At 41.6% G+C, this 26,079-nt stretch overlaps 2 protein-coding genes across 3 annotated transcripts; one reads left to right on the top strand and one right to left on the bottom strand.

The window, feature by feature from the left end:
- Window positions 1–4,711: 4,711 nt before the first annotated feature.
- Window positions 4,712–16,304, bottom strand: nae1 (nedd8 activating enzyme E1 subunit 1). 2 transcript variants are annotated; one of them, XM_079736551.1, is made up of 20 exons: window positions 16,209–16,304; window positions 15,729–15,832; window positions 15,585–15,645; window positions 15,440–15,470; window positions 14,754–14,825; window positions 14,276–14,355; window positions 13,708–13,817; window positions 11,452–11,561; window positions 10,557–10,619; window positions 10,395–10,458; window positions 10,180–10,271; window positions 8,903–8,962; window positions 8,370–8,503; window positions 7,693–7,768; window positions 7,279–7,318; window positions 6,658–6,744; window positions 6,035–6,127; window positions 5,815–5,929; window positions 5,318–5,367; window positions 4,712–5,180 (listed from the first exon to the last, which is right to left on the bottom strand). In XM_079736551.1, exons 1-20 carry the CDS (start codon window positions 16,256–16,258, stop codon window positions 5,071–5,073), a joined length of 1,602 nt encoding a protein of 533 aa, XP_079592677.1. In that variant the 5' UTR covers window positions 16,259–16,304; the 3' UTR covers window positions 4,712–5,070. The 2 variants fall into 2 exon arrangements, 1 of the variants encoding a protein (XP_079592677.1); XR_013811870.1 differs by having other exon boundaries at window positions 5,133–5,180; window positions 5,802–5,929.
- A 628-nt stretch (window positions 16,305–16,932) lies between these two features.
- ca7 (carbonic anhydrase VII) lies at window positions 16,933–24,847 on the top strand (the record flags this gene model as incomplete). Its single annotated transcript, XM_079736306.1, has 7 exons — window positions 16,933–16,969; window positions 17,687–17,884; window positions 18,802–18,920; window positions 19,385–19,480; window positions 20,521–20,583; window positions 20,713–20,868; window positions 24,725–24,847. 7 exons carry the CDS (start codon window positions 16,933–16,935, stop codon window positions 24,845–24,847), a joined length of 792 nt encoding a protein of 263 aa, XP_079592432.1.
- Window positions 24,848–26,079: the final 1,232 nt, after the last annotated feature.

Genomic DNA, 26,079 nt, shown 5'->3' with positions numbered 1-26,079 from the left:
ATCTCAACAAAATATAATTTATCCTTATAAACATTTATCCTTTTCGATAAATATCATTTATTGTCCCTTTTTAATGCTTTTAGTTGCTTTTTTATGCTTTATTCAAGAAGATACAATGAGTTAGACAGGAAGTATGGGTGAGAGAGAGGACATGCAGCAAATTACCACGGGCAGAAATCTAACCTGGGTGACTGCCGTAAGGACTGAGTCTCAATGAAACACCCTCTATCCAGAGAGCTACCGGGGCTCCCAAAATGATTGTCCTTTTAATGATTTAACATGTGATTTCTTTATTTGCATTATGAATGACCATATGGTTGAAAGGGGCTGTATAAGTAAACTTACCTTGTTGAGATAAATACATATTTTTAATTCATACTTCCTTTCTACACCTCACAATAGAACTGTACTATCACTCATGAAACCAGCCAGAGAACTACTCACTCCCCAGCAGATGTGGTGTTTGGTTCCCAATCATAGGACCCAGCTGGGGCCCCTCAGTAGAACAGGACAAGAGGTCGTCCGACCTCTTATATTACAAATCACATGATGTCCTGTCGACCTATCAACGTCTACTGACTGCTTTGTTTTCAGCCTATACCTGACTCTGCTCTCTAATCTCTCTCGCTCTCTGATCCCTTTCTCTCTCTCTGATCTCTATGGTCTCTCTCTCTCAAGATTCAAACATATTTACATTTTTAAAGCCCAAAAAGTAAAATAAAAAATCTCTCTTTTCCTGTCCGTCAATCTCGCTGTCCACCACTCTCTTTGCTCCTTCTGTCTTTCTATCGATCCATCTCTTTCCACCTCTGTCCCGCTGTCTTTTTATCTTTCTGTCAATGTCTCTGTTCCTCTCTCATCCCATCGTTAAAAACTGATTTTCTTTCTTCTTTTTTCTTGGAAGATAATACAGATGATCCTGGGGGGCAGAGTGAAGCTTTCTAATTCACTTACTGATAACAGATCAATGACATGCTCCCCCCCCCCACACACACACACACAGACACACACACCCCTGAGAGCAGCTCAGACAGAATAAACAATCTCAAAAAGCATTTGAAGTCTCACCACAATCACCTTTCACACAACTAAGATCTTACAAACGTATCCCGTAAAGAGGAAGTGAACCGTCTGTTTCAGATGGAATTAGAATACTATGAGATGAAATAAAAGGTGATTTGGGTTAGGTTATTGAAGGAGCCTGTGGGTTAGGTATTCTGGGTTGTGTGTTCTAGTGTGTCCTCCACCTTCTCTTTATAGTGGAGAAATCACTGCTGTCCTGCCACACATCTGCTTTAGTGCTCATATTGGCTTCACCTGACACACACCGAACACAATGGAAAACGTTTTTAAGTGAGATCATTTCAGGCCGTAGAACAAGACCTTTTTTTCCTCTATAGAGGACAATGGCATCTCAATGTTCCCGAAAAAAGAACGAGCAGAGCACAAAGATGGCAGCCTCATAATGACTTCTGTAGATTATTACTGTGGTTATAAATATAGCTAAGGTAACTGTGTGTTAAAAGAACATAGACTGGCATTTTCTATCTAGATACAAATATAGATATATGTAGATCTACTTTGAGGAAAATATATAATTAATTCATCAGATAGAATTGGAATCACAGTAGCACTTTACAATAAGGGAACATTAATTGACCATTAAGTAACATAGGTGAATGCAGTAATAGGCAATGATTAACAGCTAATTAAGAGTTAACTAATTGATCTAGCAATCCTTTAGTAATAGTAATAGTAAGGCTTTTCATGTTATACTTATGTTGTTGATGTTAACTATGGTATTCATTTAACATTATGTTATTGTTTAACACTATTAATTGGAGAGGGTCTGCCAGTGCAATCAGAGCTACATTAACTTACAAGAACTGATTTAGAATACAAAAACCTAGCCCTAACCCACTACCCCTAACCCTATGCTTATGCTATTTAATAATGCTTATTACTGCATTAAATAATATTTATTAATAGTTAATTTATGTATAATTATTGCAAAGTGCTACCAGAATCACAAACCTTCGATTAGGACTTACCCTGAACCAAACATTTTTTGTTGGAGCTATGAGCTAAGCAGTGACTTAAATACTATCTATGAATTTCCTCTTGGTGAAGTGACAACATTTACATCTTATTAATTTATCAAAAGTGAGGCTGATAACACTCAAAGCATATAATGAACAAATTGGACTGCAGTTACAGGAAGTAACTATAGGACCTATAGGAACATACTAGGTTAAGTAGATTGTATTAGTGCTAGTAAAACATGGTTACAATACATCACACAGAGTGCATTCCACGTTCCACAATAAAGAGGAAGCCTTTAATAAACTAGTTTATCGTAAATATGCACATTTCAACAGCAGGGTCAAGGATCAGGGGGATGTGAGACAATACAGGTATGAGGTGACAGTTTGAAGAGAAAAAGAATGACAAAGGCAGCAGATAATGTCTAGAGAGATCTGAAACCAACCGATGGGGATGTTGACCCAGCTGTAGGTGGACCTGCTCTGCAGAGATACACACATGCACACACACACAAATACACACAGGCATTCCCACACACACAGAATACACACTAATACAGGCATATGCACATACACACGCACATAGTGAATCACATACAGACACACGCACAGACAAACACACACACACACACACACACTCTTTCTCTCTCTCTCTCTCATTTACCCACAATCCCCCCCCCCATAAACACACACACACACACACACACACACACACACACACACACACACACACACACACACACACACACACACACACACACACACACACACACACACAAAGCTAGAGTCTGAAGCAAGGGGGAACAGCTGGATATCTTGACCTTCAAACAGGACTCACCACAGAGTTTCAAATGTCTCCCAAGTCAAGTCCCCTGTCGGGAAAACTCAGTTAATGCTAGAGTAGATGTTAATCAAAGGTAATGTGAATTGTCTTATATTCGTCTTGATTTCACAAAATCTGTCTAAATATCCCAAGATTAATTGATATATTTAGCCTTCTGTATGCCTGGAATGCTTAAAAACAGAAAAAACGAATAATGTTGTATAAAGAAGCACCAAATGCTGGTGATGTGACTCAAAAAGAATAACAAGAGATTGAATATGTTTATTCCTAAAGGTTAAAAGTAAAAAAATTAGCCCTTGCAGGGCTATAGCAACAATTTGGAGAGGACTCTCCACAGACCAGAGAGTGCAACCCATTGTCACGGAAATACTTGACAGTGTCACGTCATTTAATCTATTCATTCGTGACCTGGGACACGTAATTTCAATTTTTTTCGTGCCAAAAGCACACATTTCTAACAATAGGGCAGCTTTTGGCCACCCGTTTGTACTTTCACCTTTGATTCTGAGAAATTGTGACAATTCACGGATATATTTAATGCAGGTGCGCTGCTCTGTAGGCAAACCGCGACGGAAAAAAGGAAGCTGCTTCATCTCTTCTTTTTAGAATGAGTTTGAAATTTGTGCTTTTGGCACGAAAAAAAAAATGAAATTACGTGCCCCAACTCAAGTATGAATAGATTAAATGACGTGACGTGCCAGTGTCACGTATTTCCGTGAGACTGGGTTGGAGAGTGGGGAACATATGCAACCTACACGGCAACAGCGATATGGTTCGACTTCAAGAAGAAGCGCACATCTAAATGACCAGCCAACCTCGTTAAGCCCAGGCTCTTGCTAATGTGAGAAAACCTTTAGTGACAGGAGCTGCTAGCTACAATAGGCCCTTCTGTTGGGCGCTGAGCTCTGCCCTTGTCAAAGGCAAAGACATATCGTAAAGCACAGAGACGTTTCTATGCGGAGACGAAGAAACGAGAGAGAGAGAGAGAGAGAGAGAGAGAGAGAGAGAGAGAGAGAGAGAGGAGAGAGAGAGAGAGAGAGTTGATGAAATGCTGAAGGAATGTTTCTACTTCTATTCAGGAAAAACAACCGTTACATAACATCATCGGAAGCGATCCAAAAAGATAAACAATTTGCACATTTATTTTTCAATCTGCAGTGATCAGATAAACTGAGAAACAGAGCAGTTGAGAAAGTAAGACAGTCTAACTTGTGGACATAAGATTTCTAATTAAACATCCCAGTGACCGGTTACTACTGGTCCCACTGGTTAAAAATACAGACAATTTGTATGATAGTGCCCTCTGCTGTTGGAATAAACCTTGTGACTGATGGTTAATTCATCCATAATGAGACAAATCGGTTTAGGTTAGAGATTTGGTAGCCTTTTTTAAGATTGAGTAATCAGGGGAGCTTTCGAGTTAACGAAGCTAATCAAGTCCCGAGTATTTCACATGATAGTCAGCGAACACCCATTTGGAAAACATTGGTAAAATAAGACAGCAAGAGTAAATTTCCCTTCTGATAAGGATAAATATATAAAAATAAATATTATCACAATGTAAATATCACTATATATATATATATATATCAACATCAAGGACATCTCTTTATCTTCATCTCAACCCCATCTCAGACAAACTTGTGCTTTACTATATTCTACACCATTTAATTCTCAGAGTAGAAAGTTCTTTCTTTAAAAAATGTCTTGCTCTGACATATTCTGTATCCACACTAAAACAATCTGCTCAAGGAAAGTAAAACCTCTAAAATAATTGAGTTAAATGGACGACGAATAAGAGAGGTACACCTTCATACTTAAAGAAGTTAGTTTATTTAACGTTCACAACCACAAGTGCATTTTTATTTAGAGACTAACCTGCGAAGTTGGAGAGAAGTGCTTTCTCAAACATTCTTGTGGGCTAGGCCGTAGGTCTACACTATGTTCTGCATAGTCTACAGGTTTAATAACAGTAGTTGCAGTGCTTCGATGATAGGGGCAAAGACCTTCTGTTTCTGAATAATAAACATCAAAATAAAACAAGATGAACAGCTGGATCTTGTGAAAGCAGGTTCACCATAACGTTACAGGGTCAACATTAACAGCTAGCGTGGCGCCCTCCCTTGTCAACACATGGAGTTCCACTAGCTGGGGTTTGTTTCTCCCAGCAGACGGTGGTAGCGCCTACAGCTGGTAGGTGGCCGAGGTCTGGGACATGGCGTTGTAGATGAACGTGTTGTTGAATGGGACAAACTGATGGCTGACCATCTTGATCACTTCCTGTGCCGCAGCCCCTGAAACAAACAGCACCAGCATCAACAGGGATCAAATAAATAAGTGTCTGTATGCAAAAACTACAAGTTACTACTTTGTATAAATGGTTTTACAGCCCAAAATCATTTGACTATTCACATAAATGTGAACTTCTTACCGCCCAGAAAAGCAGCGACTGTGTGAGGTTCAGCAGCACCATAGCGACAGCTTTAGAGAAGAAACAACAAAGCACAAATCAATCAACATATATATATATATAAACACTTTTCAGAGTCAAACCTTTGTCTTGACAACTAAAAAAGTATATAGGGGCAGGATAGTGTTCAACTCCCTACAAGGACAAGGTACAAGGTCTGAGTTTGATCCCTGAGATCTGCAGCCTAGCTATAGGCGTCCACCGAGATCTAGATACCCCTACCCCTGACAATTCACTGTGAGGCTCCATGGAGAAAAGTATCATATAAATGAATAGAAAATAGTAATAATAAGAGGGGAATATTCATTAGAAACCAAGAAAGACACACAGAATACATTATTTAGCCGAAAGGAACAAATAACAATCCAAGCCTTGTATCTTGTACTATCTACTATACCTATTTGTACTACAGAATAGCAGGGACTGGATTGGTGGGCCGTGTTACCGGGGCAACTCACAACTCATGGATGTAATCGTCTTTGATGCTGACATTGAGGTTATATTCCTGGAGAAGGGAGGTCACACACAACTTCAGCTTACTGATGTCCTCCTCCACTTGGTAATTATACACCCCTGGAAAAAGCACAGCCAATCAGAATAACCAGATATACACCGTAGCATCACATTGGTAGCGTTTGGTTTATCTGATCCAGGTCTGTGGCAGCGCGGGGTTCTCACCGGGGTAGCGGGAGTGCTGCTGGTAGAAGCGGTCGACGGAGCGTAGCATCAGGTACAGAACCATCTCACTGTCTGGGCTGTCCATACAGGAGGCTGAGGAGACAGAGAGGCTCAGGGTGGTGACACTGCCAAGCACCGCCAACCACGGGGAGCAGTCTTCATGTTGGCGCATTAGTAGAACGGATACAGCATCATAGCATGACAAACTCGACCGCCAGCCGACAGAAAATGTTATATCTGTATGTAACACACTTCAAAACTCCTTCATTCCCAATGCCATCAATATCACCAACTAAAAAAGAACATTCTGTACACCTGCACTAGACCCAGCCCACTTTACCAAATGCTTTCATTCTTTAACTTGTTGTATACTGTATTTAATGTTGTGACTCACTGAGCGTACATATATTAAACGTTTTTCTGTCCATCGTGATTGACATTAAAGAAATTTTAATTTGAATCTGAATATATTCAATACATAATACATAAAACATGTAGTGTACGTATAATTTGTGCACCAGGTCATCCCATGCTTGATATCTAATAATAATAATAATAATAATAATAATAATAATAATAATAATATAGGAAGAAGAATAGAGACACAATGTGACGCTACTCACTGATTTCATCTTTGTTAACAGATTCCACCGCGTATTCCTCAGCCAGAGACCTGCAATGTACCACTCTCAGGAAGGCTGCGTTCTTACCTGGAGATAAAAATCAAACGCACACCACCAAGTCGAACACAGCATGTTGTCAGACATTTCACAGTATGAAAGAATTCCCAAAACATTACTTTGCATTGAGATTCAACATAATTTGGTGACGACGTACAGCCGCATTAATATAGATTATGATTCATCTATTGGTCTCAGGGGAAATTATTTGTTACAATTGGTCAGGTTAAAAAAGAAAATCTAAAACCAAGTATAATTCCTAAAATGAATGGCATTAGGAAACACAAATATAGGAAAACTGGATCAAAAGATTGAAGTTCACATAACATCTGATTAGTACCACGATGATTGGCCCTAATTACACTAAGTGGGTTTTCCTTCTCAAAACTTTAGTTAATTCACTTTTTCTGGCAAACGTGCTGGACTTAAGCTAGTTAGACGAAAATAATCAATGTACTTCCTAGCAGCACTAATGCTAGTCAAAGTAGAAACACACAAATGTTTCTCCAGTGCAAATTCGTATTAGGAGCGCATTTTAATTGGCTATCAGACTTCTCTACTTACAAAACAGTTTGATGTCCTTCTCTGATACGCTCTCGGGGGTCTGGGAGAGAAAGGGGGAAAAACACTCAAATTTATTAATTAATAAGAATGTAAAACTATATATATTAATCAAAATGATTGCGAAGAAGTAAGACATTATTTACCACCATTCCGTATGAATGGTTGATAACGTATGATACGCATTATGATGTTCCCATTACAATATTACTATAGCCCAAGAAGGTAATGTAATACTGCAATACCACCTAGTGGAGAAGAAGCTGGCAAAAAAACTACCTGACCGGCCATATTAATACCAATGCGGTCAGCATTCATGTCAATATTGTGTAATAACAGAGTAGGAGTTTTGTGCTGTAACAGAGGTTTGAGTGGGAGGTTCCAGTATGAGTAGAGGTCCAGGTTGTGGCCCAGTACCTTCCCAGCAGTCTGCAGGAGGGACTCCACATGTTTGGCCACAGCTGCAGCGTCCTGCAGGGCTTTGTCCCGGTACCTTTACCCCAAGAAACATCAGAGCCTTCACAACCACCAGAACAACCAACAAAGAAACACAAAGGCCTCAAGCACACCATCGCACCCATCAGTTCCCACCAAACCATCAAGCGTTTTGAACAAGATGGCTGCAAAGTGAATAAGGCCACTTCCCCCTCACCAATGAATACACGTATCTATCCCCTCACCTACAGTATGACCACTTATTTTACCTTTACATTTAGGGCATTTAAGCACGTTCATCTACAACGCTTTTATCCAAAGCAACTTACAATAAGTACATTTGTCATTAGAATGAAACAATATATTGCTGTAGGTACAGTAAAGATGTTCATAGAACCAAGTACAAGTACTAACAAATGCTAGGCTAACCCATTCCCCGTGTACAGCAGTGATAGCAGCTACTGTAGATGCTACACAATTAAGTACTATGAAGAAATACAACGTTCATTAACTCCCCCTTAATTTAAGACCCCTTACCTATAGTCCACCCATCTTAGCAAACGACCAATCCCCTTCACAGATAACCACTCCCACTTTCGTCTGAAACCAAATCTCGTGTGTTAGTGTTTAAGTGTTCAAATCTTGCTTTTGACACTTACACATTTTGCAGGTTGATGAACCTCGGGGAGTCTGAGATCATATCTGGGATGGTGCCTCTAGCGGGAAGGCATCCCTTGCCCTCATGCAGGACAAACTCCTTCACGGCCCTGAGCATCACCCAGAACGCTGCGCTCTGGAACACAGCCGTGGACACGCATGCTGCGTAAGTGCAAGGGGAGACTTATGCATGCATTTAGAACTAGCAACATCTCCAAGGTCTATGGTCCTACTTCTCAAATCGGGTAGTGTGTAATCTTTATTAAAGCTCTCAAATATCTGTTCTCAGATTTGTCATTCTTATCGTTCATTTCCCGTTCTTGTTGCTCACTTTGGAATTCGGAACAGCAAAAGGTTCTTTCCGTTTGATTGATCGATCAATACATAAGTGCTAGTTGGTTAATTCTATCATGTCCATCCGCCCAGACACTAAGGGGTCGACTGACCGACGAAGACCTTTGGAAGATGGATAGACCATACTTGTCTGGTCTACTTGTCTTGTCGTGTCTAACTCACTTATATGGGACGGACTCACCTGGGATGTGATGTTAGTACATTGTTCGCTGTTGAACAGATCCTCCACTGAGCTGGGAACCTGCAGCAACAAGATGATGTAATGATCAAACCTGCTTACTGAACAATAATCTAAGGGAATGTCTTCGGGAACAAACAATTTGGGTTTAACCAGAGATAAAAAAGTGTGTAGAACACAGGGTAATTTAATCAGACAGTAATCAGTTGTATTGGTAACGCCCTTTATTAATTCCAGACGGGAAAACATCAGGGTTGTTAGAAAGGGCACTGCTGGTTTACTAGGTCACAATGTTGTCATGTGATGTTTGGTTGCTGGGTAATGTAGTCAGGTTTGTGTAGAGGCGAAATTTGTATCTTGGTAGCGATGTGAAGTGTAAGTAAAGTAAGTAAGTAAAATGTATTTATAAAGCAGATTGATAAGTTTGCACTGACCCAAGTTTTGCACATAGTGCATTTAGTAGGTAAAAAAATAAGGTAAAAATAACAATATTAAATAGAAAATACATAAAAACCCAGACAGCCACATATAAACAAAGATAGCAGTGCAGAGGTCAGATAGTTAATGGGGAGAAAAAGCCAGGGTGTACGGATGGGATTTGAGCCTTGATTTAAAGGCAGGAATGGAGGGGACATCACGTTTGTGAGGGGGCAGTTGGTTCCACAGGCGCGGAGCAGCTACTGCGAAGGCCCGGTCACCTTTTTGTTTGAGTCTGGAGCGGGGGTGTGGAGAAGACCCTTATTAGAGGACCGAGGGGCTGAGTGGGGATGTAAAAGGTCTGAGTTGTATGATGGGGCCTGGCCTTTGAGGGCTTTGAACACCATAAGATCTATTTTAAAATGGATTCTATGTTGTACTGGCAGCCAGTGAAGGGATGCAAGAACGGGTGTGATATGCTCCCACTTTTTTGTCCCAGGTAAAATTCTTGCTACTGCATTCTGAACCATATGTATCTGCAGAGACATGTAATACAGGGTGGCTTGGTGATGAAGTTAGGTGTGTTTGTATATTTGTTACAACAGCATCTGGATATATAGCATGGGTACCTTTTGGGGTTTAAAACTACAAGTGTACTTGATGCTATGTTCCTGGGTTATGTAGTAACATGGTTGTACAGAGACTGATTACGCAGGGTTTAAGGATAATGTAATTCCAGGGCTGAATAGATCAGGTGAGGCAGGTTTTCTGTGTAATCTAGTAAGATGGTTGTATGGAGACAGGTAAGGCAAGGTTACTTGGTAATGTGGTTCCAGGGTGGTATATAGAGGCTACATTGGTACCTTGGTAGGGTTTAAAGCCGTGTTGACGTTCTTGACGGCCTCTTCAAAGTTCTCCTCATCCTCTCGAACACCATTCTCCTTCTTCAAGATTCCTGAGGAGAAAAGTAAAAATATTACTTTGTGCAACACCTGGTCATGTGTTAATAATTAATACAATAAGTCACAATGATGAACCACTAAAGTTGAGGTGTTTCAGCGATGCGTGGTAGCCTTACCTTCTCGGATCATTTGTCTGAAGGCTTCCTTCTCCTTGTAATTTTTGGGTGGCTGACCATCATGCTATCAGATAAAAACAAACACTTTCTAAAAATCCTATGAATCTAAACAACCACCCCAATGGTGAGCATCTATCTAGCCTATAGCTGGTCTCCTCTCACCTCTGTGAGCCACGTCTCCAGGAACTTGGCGATGATGATGATCCAGGGGGTGTGACTGTGATCCTGCACACACCAGGAAGAACATCACAGGCAAACGATCATACACAAACAGCCTACAGACATCAGATACACTCAGTCTACAGACCAACCCAGAGCCTACGGACCATCAGGGTCAACAGGGTGGAGTCGAAAACCACAACCTCTACACTACTCTGCCCACCCCTTATTCAAATGACACTTAAACAGTCCATAGTATGTTCCAGTCCTAAGAACACCTAGACACCTACGTAGCCCTGCCCATTCTGCCGGCGATTTGAGTTCGCCCTGCACAAGGGTCTGGAAAAGTGCAACACATTTCTTTCTGCTTCCGACACGTTTTTGCGGGAGCCAATCAACAAGCTGGCTTTTCCCCTTGGCGCACTATTGGCTGGTTTAACACAATGACGACAGGGAAGCGGCGACAAGCAGCCAATCGCGTACAGAGTCAGGTGAACTAGGCCCGTTGATCACGCCTCTTGTGCTGAAGAAAATGACGGCAGCTTCCCATGACCTAGCCAGGCTAAAGAATACCCTGTGTCGCACTTAATGTACGCACTGACTGTATGTTGTATTTCTTCATAGTACTTAATTGTGTAGCATCTGCATTAGTTAGCCATCACTGCTGTATACGGGGAATGGGTTGCACTTGGTTCTTTAAACATCTTTACTGTACCGACAGCGATATATTGTTTTAATTTCTTATGACTAAGTACTAATTGTAAGTCGCTTTGGATAAAAGCACCTGCTAAATGTAAATGTGTACCCACACACACATACATTAACACAAACACACACACACACACACACACACACACACACACAGACACTAACATAGAGGGGACAAAGACACACACACCTTCTTGTCCATGCTGTCCAGCTGGTAAGACTGGATGTGGTGGGTGAGCTCAGAGAAGGGCTGGTCCAACCGGAGATCTTCCAGGGCATTGTCTGGGTGAGACTCTATGACTGGTGGAACAGAATCACAATAAACATAACATACATCTGGACCTACATCAACATATAAACTACATGTTCATGTCATATAGCTTTGATTTCAGAATTAAATATAGGAGGTACGGGTTATCAAGTAGACTGAGAAAATATAACATTACAACCTTGTGATATATCAAATAGAAACATGAGAGAATCTAAAGGGAAAGAATTAAGGCTAATTCATACTTCAGCGTCCACGAGGGCCCATGTAATGTAAATGTCGTTATCGGGCCATTTCCGCGAGGGGCCGTGTGGTCGACCTCGTGCAGCCCACAATTTGTGAGCGCGTATATGGTACACATAGCAAGCGCTATCAGAGGATGTCAAGGAGATCCGCCGTTATCCAAATTGATACATGAAGCTCCTAATGCCCTTGCTTCTCCTTCTGCTTTTTGATGGCGGTTGGTAGACAATGTTATGGTGCATGACCACCAGAAACTAGAAAGGAGTGTGACGGGAAATGCGCATGCGTGGAACGCCAGACCGATGCAGACCCAGGATTGCAGTAGGAGTGGAACAGCTTGCGGAACGCAGGACGTATGTCCGAGCCTTTATACCATCTTCTGAAAGAGGCATCCATTATTGGCCTTGGGAGATCACGCTGATCAATGACAAAAAACGATGTGACCAATCAGTGCAAGGGGTGTTTTAGCTCATCACAAAGTAAGGGCCGCGCAGTCTGCAGTATTAAAGGACACATATTATGGCGTTTTCACAACAAGTAAACTAGTATTTGAGTTCCAGAAAACATGTTTTTGAAGCTGTTTGCGGGAGATAGCTTTTAGGAAAAAAAATCTCGCCTACCGCTATTCCCCTGTTTCAGTCCTTTCAGAATGCGCTGCTTCTGGTGTCTGTAGCTTTAATGCAAATGAGCTGCTGCCCATTGACCAATGAGCTGTCAGAGTGAACCACAGCATAGAGGAGAAGGGATTGTTGCCGTTTGCGGACTCCTGGAGCACTATATCTATATAATATAATATAAAATAATAACACTAATATTATATACAGGTATTTATATAATATTATCTCTAATATCACGGCCAAAAGCTATGTGCGCCTCGGATGATATTATGAATCATAAAGACTGCGTCTGACGTCTCTGGCACTTTCACAACAAGTAAAGACTCTTAGTGGGGGATATCTCGACCATGGTTGAGAAGAATTGGGGGAAAGGAACTTTGGCCTTGACTTTCTGAAGTCCATCAACCGCTACATGGAGGAGAAAGGGATTGTACTCCGGGAGCTGAGATGCCGAACTACCGCCGAGCCTCGCAGCAGTTCGGCCGCCGTCGAAGCCGTCCGGCGGTGTACTCCAGGAGCTGAAAAGACCGGCGGGGGTAGCTCGGTGGCAGTCCGGCAGCTCCGGCGGTGCCACCGGCAGAGAAAGGGATTGTACTCCCGGAGCTGAGCTGCAGCCGAGTTCCCCCCGCCAGAGCTGCTCGTCAGTTGGTCCACAAAGTCTTAGCTATGCTCTGATTGGAGGGGAGTGGGGAAGTGGGAGGTAATATTCAACTGTGCCCCCTTCCTACGTAGGAGGGGGCGCCGAAACTGACTCGCTCGTTTGGTAACTGTAGGCGGGGTACTTTCAGAAATGCATATCTCACTCAAAAAATCATGTACAGACTTTTTTCAAAGTTTGTATGCGTGTGGGAGCACAAGAGACCCAAAACAACACCCCAAATCCCAGGAAAAGTGTTGTTTTCATAATATGTCCCCTTTTTAAAATATATATCAAAATTATTTTAGCAAAAAAATAAAGGATAACAAATGTTAAAATATTTACAGATATCTACACTGATGGCTTTTCTCAAAGGATATTTGTTTGCTTTTCCTCAGCATGTTTTTGCAAGAGCGCAGAGATCCATTGCTGCCCAGCAAGGGCCAGACTGATATTCATTGAGAAAAGCAAACTTCCAATATCTGGATTGTCTCACAATGCTAATCTTTTAGATGCAATGATTCACTTCTTCTCTATTCAATTCAACTTAAGTTAATGAAGTCAGTCCCCAATTCTGCGAACTGGAACATACTGTAAGTGTTTAACACCTGATCACGCCTTCAAAATGTAACTGAATCTTATTGACTTCACATGTTAAAGACTGACATGCGAGGCACTCACCTGTATGTTCCTTCACCACAAGCCTCATGTAGCCCATGAGGCCATAGGTCCAACAGACCAGGAAGGGAACGCCAACGGCCCACAGAACCGAGCCGAGCCTCAGGCGCGTGCTGACACCCAGGGAATACAAAACACAGGCCGGCTCAGTGGGCTTCAACAGCAGGGTATAATCCACATTCAGCACTGAATGCAGCATGGCAACTAAAACCATAACAGTAGAAACTAGTCAGAATCGCAACCAATCTACTGAAATAAAAAATGCAATAGTTACATTTAGAGCATTCTGCCTCATGAGATATAGTGACTCTAAAATCGTTTTAACCCAATCAACATCTGCCTGAAACATCAATATTCCAGTGAATATATTTTAACTCACTGGAATGTTGTGTGTTGCACCAAATACTGATTTATTTGCACTTGGCTCTGTGTATATACGGGACCTTTAAATAATTTAAATCATTTATAATGCAAGTATCATCCAAAATCAATACCATTAGTCAGCAATCTAAGGGGACCCTAGTAGGTCCAAACAAGTTGTGAGTGGGAAACTGTGCCTTGGTGTCAGTACCTTTCTGAAAGCTGAACCCCAATAACGATGGAGAACCTGTGGAAGAACTCGGGATCATTGTCCAACAGCTGGTCTGCACTCTGGAGAAGATAGACCAACAGGTTATTCACAATCGGTTCAGTTCAATGTTCATAACGTATCATCTCTTTAAGATAAAATTAAACTTTATTGATTCAAGCTCTGTCATTTAAGAAGAGTGGCTTGTGTTTACTTCAACTACGTACATTGTCGTGGTAAAGTGCATTGCTAGATTTAAAACATTTTTAAACATTGCTAAGGTATAACATTATGTAGGTAACAATGTTTGGCAATTCAAATTGATGGTGCCCACCTTCAGTCTCGAAAACCAATTTTGAAATTCATTAAAATATTATAATTGGTCCAGAATAGATTATGGAGCCCACCAAAAGGGTTGAAATCCACTCGGGATGCCGACCCCGAGTGGATTTTAAAAAGGTGTTTCAAAGAGTCAACATACTTCCTCAACAAAGTTTCCAGAGACATCACTATTCAGCTCCTGGAGCAGCTCAGTAGCAGCCTGGGCCCGGTTCTTGAAAATAAATGTGTGTCACGATATTAATTGTACATTTCATTGCAACTTAACAAAAGAAGAGATTTGCAAGAGTGGGTAGAGCTAGGGTTTAGATGAAGGGAACGCATTGGTTATAACTGAAGATGTGTTTAAAGGACCTACCCTGGCAAAACAACAGTGGATATGTGATGATCCTGCTACCTGCTTAAGCAACTGCCTGTTTTATCATTTAAGGGAATAAAGAGGCTGGCAGCCTTTGATTGGCTAGTAAAAGTGAGGGGCAAATGTTTATCCATTTAAGGGCAAGAAGAGATAGGCGCATCTGATTGCACAATGGGTCATATGTTTTCAATGCTAATTTCCATGCACCCAAAATGTGGTTTGGGGATGGAAAACTGGGATTTGATTGTGGTTTGGGCCTGCATTCGACATCCCTGATGGGACTCTCTGCTGGGAAGGAGGTATTACTGATGATCAGTGCTGTTATGAGTGCTATTTTTCTACACAGAAGGACGAGGTGGCCACCGCTCATATGTATGTACTGCAGGTCACTCACATATTTAGGAGGTTTCGAAAAGAGAGGAAGACAATTTGTGTGCATATTTTGCTTATATTGAGACATCTGGACATACCCTTCCTATGCTGTTTTGGCTGAGGAAAAAGCTGTAAGACAAAGACAAAAGTCAGACTGGGTCAGACACATTGATTCCATTACGCACATCTCATTAAATCTGAATCAGTCCACAAATATAATGTGATTCTCATTTAATTCCTCACTTGTTTCCCACATCTTCTCCTAAGACTGTGTGGCCGTCAATGATGGTAAAAGCTCCTATGCCTTGAATTCACAATTAAAAAGTTGATTAAGATTAGTCAACGTCTGTATGATTTGGAGAAACTGTATTGTAATACTGTGGTCACCTGGAAGTACAAGGTTTTTAAGGATCTCTGTCCCTGATGCGGTGGCGTTGATGAGACAGACGTGGGCGTTCTCCAGAACCTCCTGTCCATGGTCCCCCCACAGTCTGCAAGACAGGGTTGGATCATGAAGCAAGAATGCATACAAAAACTAAAACCTGTACACTGCACACTCCTCTACCGGTAGCTTACTTACAGATGCCGAATATTTATTTAGCTTTTGGACATTCATGAACGGAATAGCAAGCAGGAAGCAGGAAAGCACTTTATTACTATACGACGATACGACGATTAAGATACGAAATGTATCATCACCTTACAATCAAACATTACATTGGCTTACTGAGTAATGTTGGTAATGTTTACCTATAGCTAGTTGGCTAAACAGGTCTAACGCTAGGCACGCCTATTCTGCATCAGTTATATCTAAATAATAATGCTGATTTACGTTTCCTTCTTAGTACACATTTACGTTTAATTTACCTCAGCTGCCTGTCATATTTCTGCTCTTTGGATGCTTTGGTAGCTGCCATGCTAGAGCTTCCAGGCTAGTACCATGGGACTAGTACTACCCACAAAGCGCACAAATGGAAACATCGCGGGACTTTGCGATGAGCTTGTCTTCCGTCCTCTACTTTGTCCTCTAGGGGTGTCCGTTTTCCAACAACGAAGCCTTTGTTGTTGGAAGACCCCTTGTCTAACGCACAGGCGATTAGTATATTCGGGAATTAGATTCGTATTCCCTTTAAGGCTAAATCTGAACACACAAATAGACTCAACGACCTGAACAATGAAAAGAAAAAGAAAAAACCTACGAAAGTTAAAAAGAGAGAAAATTAGATAGAAAGAAAGAAAGAAAAAGAAAGACGACTAGAATTTGAGACTGTATATTAAATATAATTGATAAAATGTTTTGTTTTCAATTGTTATCTTATTTTTTCTAATGTTTTGCAGGGTGTTTAATCCTTTACATCGTTTCAGCTAAACAATATGCAAACATGAAACAATAACAACGCCGCCGAGTGACCCAATGCAATAAGTAATACTGGGAGGGGGCGTGTCTTGAAGGATAATTGTCCCTTCCCACCTTCATCTTGATCATTAAAACAAGAAGACGTCGATGCAGCCACCTGATCAGTGTAGGACTGGGTGAGAAAGTCAGGCGCCGGGGAAAAAAGAAAAAGTAAAACGATCTCATTAAGAGGAGATGAAGGGGTCTACTTGGGGGTACGGTGAAGAGAATGGTAAGCATGGATATCACCCAACATCATTCATTCATTCATTCGTTTTTCATAGTAGCCTATTCATTGGGCATACATGCGTAAATGTGGACCTACAAAATGTTTTCCAATCAAGGAACGTTTACTTCTTCTTCTGATGCAGCAGGATTTGTGTGATGTAGTTGTTGTTGATAGACCGTGTAGTTCTTAATTCCAGATTAGTCAGATTATCTGCTGTTTATAGTCGTGCTTAATCACTTGTCTCACACTTGTTTGGTTATCTCTGTCCTACAGAGCTCTCGCAACAAAAACGCTTTACTCCCTCTTACTATCCCCTTTCCTCCACACAACTCAGTCCAATTAGGAGTGCTTATCAATCCGTTTAAATCGCAGTTATTATTTATACTGCTAGGATTTTTCTTTAGATTTATATAACTGAATTATGGCATTGCCTTTATTTTTGCGAGGATTTGTTGGATATTGTTTTTTACATGAGGCAATAACACTTAAAAATATGTTTGTAATTACGTCACCATTGCAATTTCAATATATAAAACCAACGCACCACCAAAGTGTTTATTGTTTTAGCGTCAATATTGAGATCCCCGGTGCTCACTGCTCACTGCTTCGCCGAGATAAGCTGGACCTTGAAGCTGTTGCTTCCCAACAGATATACCGACCGACTATCAATTATAAATACACCGCTTTGAATAAAATGCCACCATCCATGTGTTTCTTTAGGCCCATCCTTGTGGCATAAGGACTACCCAGTCGCCCAAGGGAGCCGCCAGTCTCCCATCGACATAGTCCCCTCCGAAGCCTCGTTCGACCCTCGCCTGCCTCCCATCCAACTCTCCTACGACCAATGCACATCCATCAACATCTCCAATAATGGACACTCCGTCGTGGTCGAGTTTGACGACTCCGATGCCAGATCTGGTCAGAGGCTCCCTGCTAAAATGTTGAATCGTTGCAAAGATAATTGTAGAATTATTTTGTTATTTACCCTCAGAAAAAGGTTAAGGGGACTTCATACTGAGTGTATATGACTTCTTCTCTACAAAGAACATGAACCTAATCTTAGCTCAGATGAGGTTTACAGAATAAGATCCGACTTCAACGTCTTTAAATGCATGCTCTAAAAAAGGCTTATCAAGCTACATTGTGATGAAGTGCAAACGGCCTTTCAGACAAGAGAACCAGATCAGAGGACTGACCCAACCCTCTGATTATGCGGTAATTAGATGTATGAGTGTTTGTCTACTGCAGTAGAAATGTAATGCTATAGGGTGACCATCATGGTTATTATGCCCCTATTTGCCCTTTTTCACTGGGTGGATATTTGCCCAACAGTCTATAATTATGCCAGATGATAATCTCAGAAATGTCAGGTTGTTTGCTGACACATCCATCATCATCATGACACCACCGGCAGCCAGCAGCCAACACCATCAGTTGCTGCTGGTGTTGTTTTGTTTTTCTACAGAATAATATATAGTTGAGTAGGCATTTGAGTCATTAAACAGTACAGAGTAAGACTTCAATAGGAGTAGTACTCAAAGACATGAGGTGATGCAAACATATGCATAATTTCTCAATTTCTCTCTGAGAGTAAAATCAATTAGGTTAGTTTTCAGGAGATGCCACCATCCACATAGAGGATCTATTTAAAGGAGTTTGTGCAAAAGTGCAAAATGTTCTCTATTTCCAAAAATGTTTCCTGCTTTTGTCTTATGAACACTCTCATTTGGTTTTAAAGAGTAATCAGACACAATAAATCAATAAAAAAAGGAACAGCGCTGTTTTCTTAATGTTTCACTTTCTGAATTGTTTTAACCTTCAATCCTTCTCTCCAGTGATCAGTGGGGGGGCCTTGCCCAACCCTTACAGGCTGAGGCAGTTCCACTTCCACTGGGGGGAGAAGGGATGCCATGGGTCCGAACACACCGTGGCAGGGAAGGCCTTCGCGTCAGAGGTCAGTTATCAGGTTCATCAACTCATCAGCTCATGTCTCTGATCACCACTGGAACATATGAGGAAAATGGATGCTCAACCTTTTGGAAAAAGAAAATACAAACTTTAAATGGAGGAAAGCATGTTCTATTAATGTTCTATTCAAATAGTTTGTTGAACGTACGAAACATGAGAGGATCATCAATTCCAGTGTGCCCGAGTCTTCTACTGTATGTGTGCTGCGGCCCCATGGACCCAATCAAAGTGTATTTTGGGGCCATTGGTTGGGTGTTTGCCTCCCAGCTAAAAAGTTCTGGGTTTGAGCCACAATGCAGTCTACCTTGAGCAAGATGCACTAAACCCCCCCGCTGCTTAATGATGAGTCTCAAAGATTCCCAACAGCACATTGGGATAATAAGAGCAGCATGAGAGCAAGACAGGTTACCCAGACTGTAGTGTGTATTAATCCTATCTCAATCTCCACAGCTTCATCTGGTCCACTGGAACGCTGAGAAATACAAGACGTTTGGACAGGCTGCCAAAGAAACCGATGGCCTGGCTGTCCTAGGCATCTTCCTGGAGGTAGGCTGCAAACGCTTGGTTCTCATCTGCAGTGGTCCTCTTGGATCTATTAGGGTCATCTTGTTGATACTCATTTCAGCGGCAGCTTGCCTAAAATAAGGCTCTAAATAAGCATTAATTAAGGCACAAAGCCTAAAATAAACATTATTTTATTTGTTTATTTATCGTTATGACTAGAGTAACGGCCCTGTTGAATCCTTAATAAGTAAACAGTGGGCAGTGTTAAGAAACTCTCCCTCCTATATTTAACTTTGTTTTTACCACCTGGTGACTGCTAGAGCTTCACGAAGGGATTAAAGGGCTACGCTGACATTGCTTAGTTCTGCATCATCAGTCTCACTGATTGTTCTATGGTAATTTCTAGTCGTACGTCAAAGGATCAAACAAAGTTGATTTGAAACGGTAAGGTTTAGAAGCTACTGATAATACATTGATGTGGCTTTACTAATCATTACAGACCATACATGCTGAGGTTCTTCCACTTATATGCCCTATCGATAAATTTTCCTTTAATGATAGCATTATTGATAGCAGGGGTAGCTTAATCACATTGACTTAATTCTACAGCTCTATGTTTAGTTCTTTATGACAATTGATTCTGAAACCAATATTACAGGACAACTCCTAACACCTAAGACTTAAAACTGGCAAGGGAAGTATTCCAAAAACCTGGAAACCTTGAGGAGTTCTATGGATAAGGTGGACTGATGACTTATACATGGTAAAAATGCAGAAAACGACAGCGCTTAACGTCCTTGATATTAAGCCAACCAATAGCTAACCACAGCGGGAATATCACCAATAGTTTTGCATTGTGGTCGACGGTCACTGGGACATGTATCCCTTTCACCAGAAAGGCCATCTGAACTTGAAACGTACTTGAAACTCGATAGAAATGTGTCGACATCGATTTGGTTTGTTACCAGCTTAAGCCCTAAGATCATTCTGCATTTGGAAACAAAGAATGTAAAACAATTTTGTAAATCTTATTTTTATCAATAACATGGGTTAAATAACAACACATTTTGTTTTTCTGCTAGACAGGTGATGATCACAGATGGCTCCACAAGATAACAGACGCCTTGTACATGGTGAAGTTTAAGGTAACGGTAGAACCTTAAATATAACATTGATTAATAAATAAGTGGAAGTGTTTGGGATATGATTATATGGTCATTTCCTGAACATCTGAACTGTTCTGATTTTGGGGTGACTGTGTTTTCTGTCCACAGGGAAGTGTTTCAGATTTCAAAGGTTTCAACCCCAAGTGCCTTCTGCCCAGCAGCCTCCACTTCTGGACGTACCCCGGCTCTCTGACCACGCCCCCTTTGCATGAGAGTGTCATCTGGATTGTCCTGAAGGAGCCAATTGTAGTTTCCGAAAAACAGGTAAAGGCGGCAGATATGACTACTCTCACTGCAAAAGGTGAAAACACACAATAGACCCCAGACTCTCAAGGATTTTTGTAAGTGTAGTAAGGTCCTGGATGATTGAGTTTTTTAAAAACTCATTCACCCCACTGTAAATGGAGAGAAAAAAAGAGACTCAGTATGTTGTGTTGAGGCCAAATTTGAAGAGTTTGCGTTGGATCGTAATACTTTGCAATAATGGTATGTTAATGAAAAATGTATTGCAATTTGTTCATATGCAGTAGCATTAACTAATATAGCATTAGCATAGGGGTAAGTGTTATGGGTAGGGAGATTGGGTTAAACCCTAACTCACTACCTCTAACACAAATCCTATAATTGAATACCTTACTTAACATGAACTTCATTACCTTGTGTGGTTAATTGATATGCTCTTATTGTAATGTGCTACTGTCAGGTTTTAGTAGAACTACAGTTTCTCAATCTGATCTCTGTTCGATGGATGGGTTTGATAAGTTGAACACAATGATACTGTACTTGACCAAGGCCTTTAACAGATTACAGATGTAATGCGTTTGCTGGAAAGCGCATTACAATTGGTCCAACCTCCTTACCTTATTAGTGTGGTTGCAAAGCAAGCCAAACTATTGTAATCAAGTCTTATTATTCTTCCTCCCTATTTTCAATTCTTTTGATTTGCACCCAATACCTACCAAAAAGTCAAAATGTTTTCAAAATTTATATTTAATATTGAAAGTGAATGGGGCTAAAATCAGTAACTCTAAACATGAACACCTGAGAGTTCTCAAATTCAATAAGCATATGTAGACCGCATGTGCGGTGGTCCCCGAAAACTTTTGACCTGCTATGATCACATGGGACGCTATAACTAGGTTTCAGACCTCTACGGCTGTGGGCCACGCCCCTTTTGATAAAAAAAATCGGTAACTTGGTATCTGGGACATTATTTGACATGTTGAAGCTTTTTGCCAAAAGGACCCATAATATCCATCAGGATAGATTTTGCTGCACCTTAAAGCCCAAATGACTCACAATTCGGAACACATACTCCTTAATACTCCCAGACCTTCCAGTGTTATCTTTTCTTGATCTGATAAAAAAAATGGCTTAGTAATGGCAGTTTTGATTATGCTAATTAACCACCACACCAAAGTCAGCTTCAGAGAACCAAAGAGGCCTACAATTTGGTGTGGCCATCAAGGACCTCCCGCTTAGGTAATGTGGAAAGTTTTGATGTGGAAAGTGTTCTGATAGCTAAGAAAATGGTGTCAGAGGGTCAATTCTAAATTAAGACTTGCAGTTGCTCACAAAGCAATTCTTTTTACAATGGAAGTAAATGGGGAAAAAGCGCTGACTTCAACCGTTCCGAAGGCAAACCACTCAGGGTTGTCAAAGATGGTACACGTATACGACAATTCACCATGACGTCACAACACTTTCTTCCGGGTGGCCAAAGCCGAAGCGTTTGCCGATGGCACCACTACTAAACAAACCCTTCCATGTCATTTGACCAGGGCAGGGTGATCGAGAAAACAGAGCAAATGGCTTGAATGAATGATTTTCTTTTTGTGGGTTGCTACGGGACGTCTCATTAATATTAATATTTCTTATATTATATTATATTAATATCGTTTTTGTCATCGTTTCAACTTCAGACCAGCAACAATGTTTTAACTATGTAGCTATGTTTACAGTAGCCGGCTGGATCGCTTACCATCAGTGGAAGCCACTCGCGTTCTGCCACCCGGTGGCAAAACGTATCAGCTGGCCTGGCAGTTCTGCCACCCTATTGTTTACGAATATTCTGAAATGGCGTATACGGCATTTCAGAATGTTTGATCTGAAGTTGAAAAGATGACAAAAACAATATTAATATTATATATATTAATATATATTTATTAATGAGACGTCCCGTAGCAACCCGCAAAAAGAAAATCATTCATTCAAGCCATTTACTCTGTTTTCTCGATCACTCTGCCCTGGTCAAATAACATGGCAGGGTTTGTTTTCTAGGGGTGCCATCGGAGAACGCTTCGGCTTTTGCCACCTGGAAGAACGTATAGTGACGTCATGGTGAATTGTCGTATAGAAACAGCGCTTAAGCAGGTCTCCGAAAAGCAAAGCACCTCTTTGGCGACAGGGGGAACCATAACTCACAACAAAACTAAAACGATCAGCCCCATTGTTCGATCAATCGCAAGTCCGTGTCGAAGCGGCCAAGTGAGTCGAAACTCGGCGTGCTCGCTCATTACCCTCGGCGGCATTAACATGTTGGCATGCTCACTCATTACCCTCGGCGGCATTAGAACGTTGGCATGCTCACTCATTACCCTCGGCGGCATTAGCATGTTGGCATGCTCGCGGAACTTTGCACACAAGACAAGTTGGTGCAACCACGCACATTTTCTTTAGAAAATGCACATGCGGTAACATGTCTAGTTTATTTGGTTAACGTCCATTGTCCTGGCCAAATTTTGGTCTTGTGAGAAATTTTGGAGTTCACAGAGATGGCCGATTGACGACCTCTGGGTGTGTTTTTACAGGTCAAAGGTTGCAGCACAAGAGATGTTGTATCAAACCGAATTGAGCCTTTCATTCTCTGGAGTACTTTTTTTCACTTGAACTTTCTGTGCAAACTAGAAATTCAAGTGGATAAGTGAACAACAATAACAACGCCTTTTAAAATAAGGTAAACTAATTATAATTAATTGACCAGAATAATTCCGATTAGTCTTTTCCCCCGCTGATGGCTGGTTGCGTGCGGTGATCAAATGGAGGCCTTGAGGCTGAAATCCTGTGCTTGTTTTCCTGGGAAGCCAACTGCCAGATCCCCTGGGTGCCCTCCTCACATGCCAACTTCCTCTGTTCCATCCGCCATTCCTCAAGGACTGGCGGCTTTTCTCTGTCAGAGGGGGCTTGTGTGCAGTCATGAGCTTGGTATCCGCATACCCATGTCCCTAGCATGTGTGTTTTGGGTGGGGGGGCCATTGGAGTGGGGTCTAAACTAGGCGACTGGCCCCCTGACCAGAGTCTCCAAACCCTCAAGCGTTTGATCCCCCCCCCATGTTGATAATCCAGATGAATGGACGAGCGGCTGGGTGCAGGGGGAGAGAAGGGGGACTCTGGGGATTTTTAATTGAGAAAGGCTTGCATGGAGACCCAGCAGGGAAAAGCCCTTACACAACAGGGTCTTATGTTGTTTTTCACCTCCCCACATAGCTGTAGAGCAAGCGTACCGTTGCATGGAATAACAGATGGCATCCAGGCCAGCTGATACATTATTGTTCTGGAGCAACTGTGACAGAATGTTTTAAGTATGGCGTTTTTGTCAGGCATTATATCCTAACATGCTAGGCTGGTGGAGCTTGGCTTTGGGTGGGTGTACTATTCTTTCTGCATGCTTCAATATTGAAACTTTTCTTCTGATGCTGATTTATGTCCCCTGCAGCTTGAGAATTATTCCTAGTTGGTAATTATTTGTTTTACAGAGTATACGATACAATATTAAGCATTGAAAGAAATAGCTTTTCAATTTTTTTTGATTTAAAGACTGAGGGAGGGGACACTCTCTAGTAAAAGAGGATATTAATACAAGACTATACATAGGAGGGATCAGTTGGGGATGACTTGTGATCCATCAGAATTTCCTTTACGATGCAACAGGGCTTGAGAGGGATGCCCCCACAACAGAGCGTACGTGATTTATGGTTTGATTGTTATTCTTACCTGCACAGACTCAGTGATGTCATAACTGAAAGAGATTTTAGAGGAAAAAGGTGACTCAATGGTAAACCAAAATAACAGCTGGCCACTATTGCCGTTTTCCACTCCTCTGGATCTCTCTATCTCTCAGATGGGAAAGTTCCGGATGCTGGTGTTCAATGGAGAAGAGGAGGACTTGAGGAGTCGCATGGAGAACAACTTCCGGAGCCCCCAGCCCCTGAAAGGCAGAAAGGTTCTTGCCTCTTTTAAGTGAGAAACCCCTTCCTGCCCCCGAAGAAGAACCTGGAGCCCTGCACCATGTCTGTCCTACCATCCCGAGCCATCCATTGATATAGCTAGATAGTAGGCTGCCATTCGGAATCTACCTGTCCAGGCTTTACCTCTAACGCAATATGTATTGTATGCAATAAATGATGAATTCCTGATTGTATAATGACAAAAAATAATAATATATGTAAAGTTATACACGAGAGAAGATCCAATTAAATTATGTTTGTAGTTTGTTTTAAAGAGTGTTGCCATCCTATACATTAGATTAAATATTTTTAATATGCAGGTCTTCAGACGCCGTCTTTCTTTTCCTCTCCCTCATGGCCAGAACTTTAAACAGCCAACTTCTGTGTACAGTTTACAGTTCCCTGGGTTAATAGTGCATTTCCTGGTGGTACTGAGACAGTTACGGTGATAGCAGTATAGTGCCTGAGTCTGGTACTAAAAGTTATGGTTCCACCTGTAGACTTGCTAGTCTACAGGTGGAATCAGTATCATTATCAGTATCATAACTAATTTGACCAGTCAAGTAACTAGTCCCACAGGAACCCTTTGTTTGTCTATTGGGGCTCAAGGCTGGCACCCCAACCCGACTGCTCTGTACCATGTGATATGGGGGTCTGTGGATCAGATGGCATCTGCTTCCTAGCTGATCCAGTTTGATCCCCTGGTTAACTCGTCTATTGGATGTGAAATTGTGATCTGCTCCCTCCCAGTGGCCCACCCCCGTCTCACCCAGGCCTAGAGGAGGCCGTGTAGATTAGTCCAGAGCCTTCCTGAGCTAATCTGCGAGGCTCTGCAAGAGGGGCATGAAAGTAAAACATGGTGTCGTTTTAGACATTAAAGACAGCCATATCATACACTTTCCCAATAGGCTGGCTGTAGATCTTGTGTGAGTAGCTTCAATGTCTCTCTGTCGGTTTCTCTCAATTTTAAATGTTGTGTTTACCTCTGACCTTTGCGTAGTGTTGATGAAGTTACCAATTGTTTTTGGAATGATGTCTCTCTCTCCCTCTCCTGCATACTTTTCTTTCCTCTCTTCTTCATTCTCTCCTCTCTCTCCTCCTGTCTTTCCCCCACTCTTCTCCTTCTCCCTCTCATTCCAGAAGGCTTTATCTTCATCTGTGATGTTGTTGGGTATTTCTGAGTTACATTCTGATCTACGGTACTTACTGGAGGGTGTTAGGGTCCAAAGTCTGCTGTACCTTCAGCTCC

Source organism: Pollachius pollachius (assembly GCF_949987615.1).
Source record: "Pollachius pollachius genome assembly, chromosome: 5".
In the NCBI taxonomy this organism is placed as follows: domain Eukaryota; kingdom Metazoa; phylum Chordata; class Actinopteri; order Gadiformes; family Gadidae; genus Pollachius; species Pollachius pollachius.
The sequence above is the reverse complement of the archived record's forward strand: the minus strand, read 5'-3'. Positions and strand labels throughout refer to the sequence as shown.